The sequence below is a fragment of the Eucyclogobius newberryi genome, unplaced genomic scaffold, assembly GCF_026437365.1.
Source record: "Eucyclogobius newberryi isolate DKJ021-1_F unplaced genomic scaffold, fEucNew1.0.hap1 SCAF_22, whole genome shotgun sequence".
Taxonomy (NCBI): Eukaryota; Metazoa; Chordata; class Actinopteri; order Gobiiformes; family Gobiidae; genus Eucyclogobius; species Eucyclogobius newberryi.
In genome coordinates, this window is record NW_027315857.1 from 23940295 (window position 1) to 23951544 (window position 11250).

General features: G+C 36.0%; 1 protein-coding gene across 1 annotated transcript in view; it reads left to right on the forward strand.

Annotated features, from left to right (window-relative positions):
* Window positions 1-63: 63 nt before the first annotated feature.
* LOC140371781 (E3 ubiquitin-protein ligase TRIM47-like) overlaps window positions 64-11250 on the forward strand; it is an 11597-nt gene continuing 410 nt past the window's right edge. Inside the window, exons 1-5 of the mRNA XM_072458986.1 lie at window positions 64-181; window positions 8693-8910; window positions 9041-9377; window positions 9939-10139; window positions 10717-11250. The exon at window positions 10717-11250 is cut by the window's right edge and continues 410 nt beyond it. Coding sequence (XP_072315087.1) covers window positions 8711-8910; window positions 9041-9377; window positions 9939-10139; window positions 10717-10743 — 765 coding nt within the window. The 5' untranslated portion in view covers window positions 64-181; window positions 8693-8710 and the 3' untranslated portion in view covers window positions 10744-11250. The remainder of the gene's footprint in view (window positions 182-8692; window positions 8911-9040; window positions 9378-9938; window positions 10140-10716) is intronic.

The following is an 11250-nucleotide window of genomic DNA, read 5'->3' on the forward strand; positions in this document are numbered from 1 at the left end:
GTGAAGCGCGAGCTGCTGGGAATGAGCTCGCAACACACCCACTTTTGTATTACCCAGCATGCTTTGCACACTGTGGCTTCAGCTGCGGGGGAATAAGAAGAAGTGAAACAAACACGCTGAGAAAGAGAGAGAGAGAGAGAGAGAGAGAGAGAGAGAGAAACAGGATCAAGACACAAGCTACGTGAGTATGATTCATTTATTTTAGTCAGGGATTGTTATTTGTCTGATCAGGCGATTAAAACGATTAAAACGATTATTTCTATTGCTTATTGAGACTTTTTGAATACGCTTTAACCAAATAAATGTTTAAATATGATGACTGAAGGGTTTAGATTGAAAGTATTTCGAGATAAAGTCTATTCAAAGTGCCTTGCAGGTGGAAAAGTGCTATATTTAAATACACTTGAATAGTAATAATAATAATAATACAAAATTAAATTAAAAAGCGAATAATAATAATACAAAAAAGAAGAAGAAGAATACAAAATAAAACAGATAATAATACAAAATAAGATAAAACAGATAATAATAATAATAATATAAAATAAAACTGATGATAATAATACAAAATAAAATAAAAAAGGGAATAATAATAAAAAATAAAATAAAAAAGAGAATAATAATAATACAAAATTAAATAAAGAGGCAAGGCAAGTTTATTTGTAGAGCACATTTCATACACAAGGCAATTCAAAGTGCTTCACAGCAGGAAAAATGCATTAAATCACAAAGAAATTACAGAAACAGAAATACAATAAAAATAACTAAATAAAAAATAAAAAACACCTAGCCACAAAGGGTAACGTGTTTCGGAGTCCGACTCCCTTTTAAATCAATCCAACTGATTGTCTAAACTAATGAAATCACATAAAAGAGAAGAGTGCAAATAAATATCCTTTCAGTCACATGCCCATCCAAACCAAACTGTTTTTAGCTTAGATTTGATCCTTGTTAGTCCGTCTCACATCCTCAGGAAGAATGTTCCAGATTTTAGCTGCATAAAACTGAAACGCAGATAGGCAAGAGAATAATAATAAAATGACCAAATAAAATAAAACAGATGATAATAATACAAAATAAAATAAAAAGAGAATAATAATAACAAAAAATAAAATAAAAAAGAGAATTATAATAATACATAAAAAGAGAATAATAATATGACTAAATAAAATATAATATTATAATAATAATAAAATAATAATAATACAAAAGACTAAAACAGATAATAATGATACAAAATCAAATAAAACAGATGATAATAATATTACAAAATTAAATAAAACGGATGATAATAATAATAATAAAATAATAATAATATTACAATATAAAATAAAACAGATAATAATAGTAATATTGAGGCAAATCAATGTCTTTTTTGACATTTTTATTTAATACTATTGCTGTGTTTTAGAGTCTGTTTAGTCCAAAAAAAACTATTACAAGTATCCCCAAAACTTTTTTAACATCGTAATCGTCATCGCTGTCTAAAAAGTCTTTGATTAATCATACATTTTTATAAACAAAACAATAGATAGTTTCAAATGTGTTAGTTGTCATGGAAACGGTTGTAGTTTCTCATAACACGAAGCGCTTTTTGTGAATAATCCAAACATTGAATGCGTTTTTCTTTCATGAATAGAAAAGAAACAGAAACAAAACCTCAAAACCTGTGAGACACGACACAAAACTCACAGATGTCGACATCAGTCATGTCACGTCACGTCAACACAACGTCATGTGACCAGAGCCTTGTACGGGAAGCGTTTACGTAACATTCTGATAGATAAAAGATAAAAGAGATAAAACATGATAAAAGAGAGAAAAAGGAAATACGTTTGATCAAAATAATACTCAAAGATGAAGCTAATCACATTTATTTTCTGACAATGTCCTCAAATTGTTTCTTAAAAAGTTTGTCACCTAAAAAGATACAAAGGAAAAACAAACAAAAATCTCACATTCTAATAGTGAAAAAATAGAGAAAATACAAAGGTGGTGAAACAAATACATCAGTATCGCATATACAAGTTACGCATATACAAGTATCGCATATACAAGTATCACATACACAAGTTACGCATACACAAGTATTGCATACACAAGTATCGCATATACAAGTATCGCATATTCAAGTATCGCATATACAAGTATCGCATATACAAGTATTGCATATACAAGTATCACATACACAAGTTACGCATACACAAGTTACGCATACACAAGTATCGCATATACAAGTATCGCATATACAAGTATCGCATATACAAGTATCGCATATACAAGGTACGCATACACAAGTATCGCATATACAAGTATCGCATATAAAAGTATCGCATATTCAAGTATCGCATATACAAGTATCGCATATACAAGTATTGCATATACAAGTATCACATACACAAGTTACGCATACACAAGTTACGCATACACAAGTATCGCATATACAAGTATCGCATATACAAGTATCGCATATACAAGTATCGCATATACAAGGTACGCATACACAAGTATCGCATATACAAGTATCGCATATAAAAGTATCGCATATACAAGTATCGCATATACAAGTATCACATATACAAGTATCACATACACAAGTTACACATATACAAGTATCGCATATACAAGTATCGCATATACAAGTATCGCATATACAAGTATCGCATATACAAGTATCGCATATACAAGTATCGCATATACAAGTTACGCATATACAAGTATCGCATATACAAGTATCACATACACAAGTTACGCATACACAAGTATCGCATATACAAGTATCGCATATTCAAGTATCGCATATACAAGTATCGCATATACAAGTATCGCATATACAAGTATTGCATATACAAGTATCACATACACAAGTTACGCATACACAAGTATCGCATATACAAGTATCGCATATACAAGTTACGCATATACAAGTATCGCATATACAAGTTACGCATACACAAGTATCGCATACACAAGTATCGCATATACAAGTATCACATATACAAGTATCACATACACAAGTTACACATATACAAGTATCGCATATACAAGTATCGCATATACAAGTATTGCATATACAAGTATCACATACACAAGTTACGCATACACAAGTATTGCATACACAAGTATCGCATATACAAGTATCGCATATTCAAGTTATGCATATACAAGTATCGCATATACAAGTATCGCATATACAAGTATCGCATATACAAGTATCGCATATTCAAGTTATGCATATACAAGTATCGCATATACAAGTATCGCATATACAAGTATCGCATATACAAGTATCGCATATACAAGTTACGCATATACAAGTATCGCATATACAAGTATCACATACACAAGTTACGCATACACAAGTATTGCATACACAAGTATCGCATATACAAGTATCGCATATTCAAGTATCGCATATACAAGTATCGCATATACAAGTATTGCATATACAAGTATCACATACACAAGTTACGCATACACAAGTATCGCATATACAAGTATCGCATATACAAGTATCGCATATACAAGTATCGCATATACAAGGTACGCATACACAAGTATCGCATATACAAGTATCGCATATAAAAGTATCGCATATACAAGTATCGCATATACAAGTATCACATATACAAGTATCACATACACAAGTTACACATATACAAGTATCGCATATACAAGTTACGCATATACAAGTATCACATACACAAGTTACGCATACACAAGTATCGCATATACAAGTATCGCATATTCAAGTATCGCATATACAAGTATCGCATATACAAGTATCGCATATACAAGTATTGCATATACAAGTATCACATACACAAGTTACGCATATACAAGTATCACATACACAAGTTACGCATACACAAGTATCGCATATACAAGTATCGCATATACAAGTTACGCATATACAAGTATCGCATATACAAGTTACGCATACACAAGTATCGCATACACAAGTATCGCATATACAAGTATCACATATACAAGTATCACATACACAAGTTACGCATATACAAGTATCACATACACAAGTATCGCATATACAAGTATCGCATATACAAGTATCGCATATACAAGTTACGCATATACAAGTATCGCATATACAAGTTACGCATATACAAGTATCGCATACACAAGTATCGCATATACAAGTATCACATATACAAGTATCACATACACAAGTTACGCATACACAAGTATTGCATACACAAGTATCGCATATACAAGTATCGCACATTCAAGTATCGCATATACAAGTATCGCATATACAAGTATTGCATATACAAGTATCACATACACAAGTTACGCATACACAAGTTACGCATACACAAGTATCGCATATACAAGTATCGCATATACAAGTATCGCATATACAAGTATCGCATATACAAGGTACGCATACACAAGTATCGCATATACAAGTATCGCATATAAAAGTATCGCATATACAAGTATCGCATATACAAGTATCACATATACAAGTATCACATACACAAGTTACACATATACAAGTATCGCATATACAAGTATCGCATATACAAGTATCGCATATACAAGTATCGCATATACAAGTATCGCATATACAAGTTACGCATATACAAGTATCGCATATACAAGTATCACATACACAAGTTACGCATACACAAGTATCGCATATACAAGTATCGCATATTCAAGTATCGCATATACAAGTATCGCATATACAAGTATCGCATATACAAGTATTGCATATACAAGTATCACATACACAAGTTACGCATATACAAGTATCACATACACAAGTTACGCATACACAAGTATCGCATATACAAGTATCGCATATACAAGTTACGCATATACAAGTATCGCATATACAAGTTACGCATACACAAGTTTCGCATACACAAGTATCGCATATACAAGTATCACATATACAAGTATCACATACACAAGTTACACATATACAAGTATCGCATATACAAGTATCGCATATACAAGTATTGCATATACAAGTATCACATACACAAGTTACGCATACACAAGTATTGCATACACAAGTATCGCATATACAAGTATCGCATATTCAAGTTATGCATATACAAGTATCGCATATACAAGTATCGCATATACAAGTATCGCATATACAAGTATCGCATATTCAAGTTATGCATATACAAGTATCGCATATACAAGTATCGCATATACAAGTATCGCATATACAAGTATCGCATATACAAGTATCGCATATACAAGTTACGCATATACAAGTATCGCATATACAAGTATCACATACACAAGTTACGCATACACAAGTATTGCATACACAAGTATCGCATATACAAGTATCGCATATTCAAGTATCGCATATACAAGTATCGCATATACAAGTATTGCATATACAAGTATCACATACACAAGTTACGCATACACAAGTTACGCATACACAAGTATCGCATATACAAGTATCGCATATACAAGTATCGCATATACAAGTATCGCATATACAAGGTACGCATACACAAGTATCGCATATACAAGTATCGCATATAAAAGTATCGCATATACAAGTATCGCATATACAAGTATCACATATACAAGTATCACATACACAAGTTACACATATACAAGTATCGCATATACAAGTATCGCATATACAAGTATCGCATATACAAGTATCGCATATACAAGTATCGCATATACAAGTTACGCATATACAAGTATCGCATATACAAGTATCACATACACAAGTTACGCATACACAAGTATCGCATATACAAGTATCGCATATTCAAGTATCGCATATACAAGTATCGCATATACAAGTATCGCATATACAAGTATTGCATATACAAGTATCACATACACAAGTTACGCATATACAAGTATCACATACACAAGTTACGCATACACAAGTATCGCATATACAAGTATCGCATATACAAGTTACGCATATACAAGTATCACATACACAAGTTACACATATACAAGTATCGCATATACAAGTATCGCATATACAAGTATTGCATATACAAGTATCACATACACAAGTTACGCATATACAAGTATCGCATACACAAGTTACGCAAATACAAGTATCGCATATACAAGTATCGCATATACAAGTTACGCATATACAAGTATCGCATATACAAGTATCGCATATACAAGTATCGCATATACAAGTATCGCATATACAAGTATCGCATATACAAGTTACGCATACACAAGTATCGCATATACAAGTATCGCATATAAAAGTATCGCATATACAAGTATCGCATATACAAGTATCGCATATACAAGTATCGCATATAGAAGTATCGCATATACAAGTATCGCATATACAAGTATCGCATATACAAGTATCGCATATACAAGCATCGCATATACAAGTATCGCATATACAAGTATCGCATATACAAGTATCGCATATACAAGTATCGCATATACAAGTATCGCATATACTAGTATCGCATATACAAGTATCGCATATACAAGTATCGCATATACAAGTATCGCATATACAAGTATCGCATATACAAGTATCGCATATACAAGTATCGCATATACAAGTATCGCATATACAAGTTACGCATATACAAGTATCGCATATACAAGTATCGCATATACAAGTATCGCATATACAATTATCGCATATACAAGTTACGCATATTCAAGTTACGCATATACAAGTATCGCATATACAAGTTACGCATATACAAGTATCGCATATACAAGTATCGCATATACAAGTTACGCATATACAAGTATCGCATATACAAGTATCACATACACAAGTTACGCATACACAAGTATTGCATACACAAGTATCGCATATACAAGTATCGCATATTCAAGTATCGCATATACAAGTATCGCATATACAAGTATCGCATATACAAGTATCACATACACAAGTTACGCATATACATGTATCGCATATACAAGTATCGCATATACAAGTTACGCATACACAAGTATCGCATATACAAGTATCGCATATAAAAGTATCGCATATACAAGTATCGCATATACAAGTATCGCATATACAAGTTACGCATATACAAGTATCGCATATACAAGTATCGCGTTTACAAGTATCACAAATACAAGTATCGCATATTCAAGTATCGCATATACAAGTTACGCATACACAAGTATCGCATATACAAGTATCGCATATAAAAGTATCGCATATACAAGTATCGCATATACAAGTATCGCATATACAAGTATCGCATATACAAGCATCGCATATACAAGCATCGCATATACAAGTATCGCATATACTAGTATCGCATATACAAGTATCGCATATACAAGCATCGCATATACAAGTATCGCATATACTAGTATCGCATATACAAGTATCGCATATACAAGTATCGCATATACAAGTATCGCATATACAAGTATCGCATATACAAGTATCGCATATACAAGTATCGCATACACAAGTTACGCATATACAAGTATCGCATATTCAAGTTACGCATATACAAGTATCGCATATACAATTATCGCATATACAAGTATCGCATATACAAGTATCGCATATACAAGTATCGCATATACAAGTTACGCATATACAAGTATCGCATATACAAGTATCGCATATACAAGTATCGCATATACAAGTATCGCATATACAATTATCGCATATACAAGTTACGCATATTCAAGTTACGCATATACAAGTATCGCATACACAAGTTACGCATATACAAGTATCGCATATACTAGTATCACATATACAAGTATCGCATATACAAGTATCACATCTACATGTATCGCATATATAAGTATCGCATATACAAGTATCGCATATTCAAGTTACGCATATACAAGTATCGCATATACAAGTATCGCATATACAAGTATCGCATATACAAGTATCGCATATACAAGTATCGCATATACAAGTATCACATACACAAGTTACGCATATACAAGTATCGCATATACAAGTATCGCATATACAAGTACTGCAGGTACAAGTATCACATATACAAATCTAGTAAATGTAAGAAGTATTGACACACGTGTTTAACATTTGTAGTTTTTCGTGCGGATATTCAGTCAGTTTCTCAATATTTCTAGACTTTTTGTGAATATTTTTGTCCTGAACACAAAACTTTTGGAGGGTTTGAAAAAATAACTAAATAAAATAAAAAAAATAAACTAAAACAATCTACGGAGGGTTCACTGTGCCTTAATGAATTGATTGAATGCACAACTAATTCATACTGTATTTATGTTATTTATTAATTAAATTGGCACATTTTCAACTCTGACTGGAATGAGTGTCCCTGGTGTGATGTCACTTCCTGTCCTTTTCTACAGATTTTTCAACATTTTCGCCACAAATACCTACTCGATTGTTTTTTAAACTATCATGTATATGTACAACAGGTACAAATACACCAAATAAAGTCTAAATCAAAAAATGGTAAAAACCTGTCATACGTCACTTTAACTTCAGTGGTACGTGCGGAGCTGATTCCAGTGAAATATGGCTCTACAAAACACAGTTTACTTTATAGAATCCGTCAAAAGGCGAGGTGTAGTGGAGTCTGACATCTGTGATCGTTTTCAGCACAAAGAATTTTGTCTGTTTAAAGAATAACGCGTTCCAAATGAATAAAACAAGCCGTAGATGAACAGAACGAGCTCTCTTTAAAGCGACGTTGGCGTTCTTCTCCCGCAGTGAACCATCGCCGAGCCCATGTCCGAGCGCTGCTGCATCTGCCTGGAGAACTTCACTGGCCCCGTGCCTCTCCCCTGTGGACACGTCTTCTGCCTGAGCTGCATCGGGGACTATTGGAGGGTCCGGGGTCAGAGCCTGTGTCCTCTGTGCAAAACCTGCTTCGAAACACGCCCGCGCCTCCAAATACTAGAGACGAGCGCCTCAGGATGTGAAGAAACGTGAGAATTGAGACTTTCACATACACGTAATAACAAACTTGAGTACTTCCTACATCACTGTGTCAAGTTTCAAGTGTTATTTCATCATCTGACGGTGACGCAATGTTTAAAACGCTCGTTCTTTCCGCAGTGACGAAAACCCGGCCTGCGGCCCCGCCCCGTTACGCTCCGGCGAGGTCCCGTGCGACCTGTGCCCGTCCCACCGTCCCGCCGCGAAGTCGTGCCTGGCATGCCTGACGTCGTACTGCGCCGTCCATCTGCGGCCGCACTACCAGGACGCGGAGCTGGCGCGCCACCCGCTGGTGGACGTGGCGAAGAACCTGGAGGGCCCGATGTGCGGGGCGCACGGCCGGCGCCTGGAGCGGTTCTGCCGGACGGACCGCACGTGCATTTGTGCCATGTGCGCGCGGGGCGACCACAGGGGGCATCGCACCGTTAGTGTCCAGAGAGAAGCTGCGAAAAAGAAGGTAAGACTGAAAACAGCAGAGAGAGAATTTAGAGCTCAAGTCGACAATTTTGTGCCAAAAACATGTCGTACGACAACAGTTTGACAAGATGTTCGTTTTGTTTCATCAAGCGCCACAAATTCTACAGTTTTGAGTCAACTTCAGAAGATAGAGAGGCTGAAGTTGATAGACTGCCTGACAAAATTGACTTTTAAACCCGACTGATGCTCATTTCTGGAACAACCGTGTGGAAAGATGAAATCCCGTGGTCGCGGACGAGATGTCGGTGTGTTTGAGAAGCAGAGAAAATATTTGAAGACAGGCGGAAACTAATGTACTGCAGATCTGAACCCCAGTGAGAGTGTTTGGGACGAGCTGGCGAGGGTTTTGTGCAGCGGTCACTCACACATCAGCAAAACAAGATTGATCAGCAAAAACAAAATGACAAAATGACACTTTTCCATTTCCTCCCACATTAAAATGAATGGGATTGAATGTAAACAGACATACCAGACTCGCTCTTTTGTCTGTCTGTCGATTGACGGCGCCGGCCCGACTTTACCTCACGTTCATCTCCAACAGGTTCAGCTTCTACGCAAGCGGACGAAGCTCGCGCAGACGACGCACGACCGACTGAGGGAAATGGAGGCGCTGAAGGCGACGGCGGCAATTCAGAAGAAAGAGCTGATCCTGGAGCTGGAGGAGGAGCTGTGCGAGCTTCAGAGCCGACAGGGGCAGATGGACCGCCTCCTGCAGACAGAGGGCGCCGTACACTTCATACAGGTAAAGGCCATTCAGCTGCGTTCATGTCGGCAGAAGGTTTTTCAGAGTTGAAAAATGCGCTTGGGAAAACAGTCGTCCTACACGTCCCGTTCTTGGGCTTTTCACCTATAAACAAACATGAGGGGATGTACATTTAGTTCCTTCAGTTCTCTTTTATGTGCCGAAGGAAAATGAAACTGCCAAAATTCGATTAGACTTTCACATGGTTGCGCATCGGTGACAGTTTAGTTCAGTTTCTTTGCCATTTGTAGTTAAAAACCGCGTTGGAATGACGCGTCCAAAAAAGCCCAACGCGCACAACAAGACGTCATAAACAACCACACAAACAAACAAACAAACAAACAACAAACAGACGCTACAAAACGCTAAAAGGACCGCGAGAAATTGGACGCTGTGAAAGTAAGCTAGCTAAAACATACATTAGAAATACATCAAAGCATAATAGTTTGATGCAATGAATTCTAAAGTTAAATATTGTATGTGGGAGGGTAGTTGTAGTTGTAGTTGTTGTTGTTGTTGTTGCGCTTTGTTCAGTTTGACTCAGTGACTGAGTCATGACTTTGTGGTTGTTTTTCAGAGATGTCTGCTCACGCCGCCGCCTTGACCGATGGACGGACACGTTTTTAACCCTGTTTTTATTTTCATAATCAAAAAATGTACGGTCGGGGACAAGTTTACGATGACGTTTTTTACCAGAGTCTTCAAGATTGAGCAGAATGTATTTCACACTTTCAATAATTCATTCATTAGTATTTGAAGGCGCCTCCAACTGGTGTAAAAACAACATTGCAACGATAACTGAACCCGTGAGTCCGCATAATCTGGGTTTATTAGTCGTAGGATCAAGTAAAATATTAAATCAAACGCTTTCGTCACTGATTATCTTATTTGTGTTTAATAGCAGAACACTGTCACTTAAAGGAGCAACGTGTAACATGTTATTCTACTGTTCTGAGCTTTTAACCCGGTTCTAACATGGTTCCCTCGTCGAAAACGCACCTGGAGTAGCGTTTAGCTTCATTCGCGCTAGTCTGCACAACGCTAACTGAAGCTAAAGTCTTTCCTCCGAGCGTCGAAAACACTCCGTCCTGAACTTCCCTGATGTGTGACG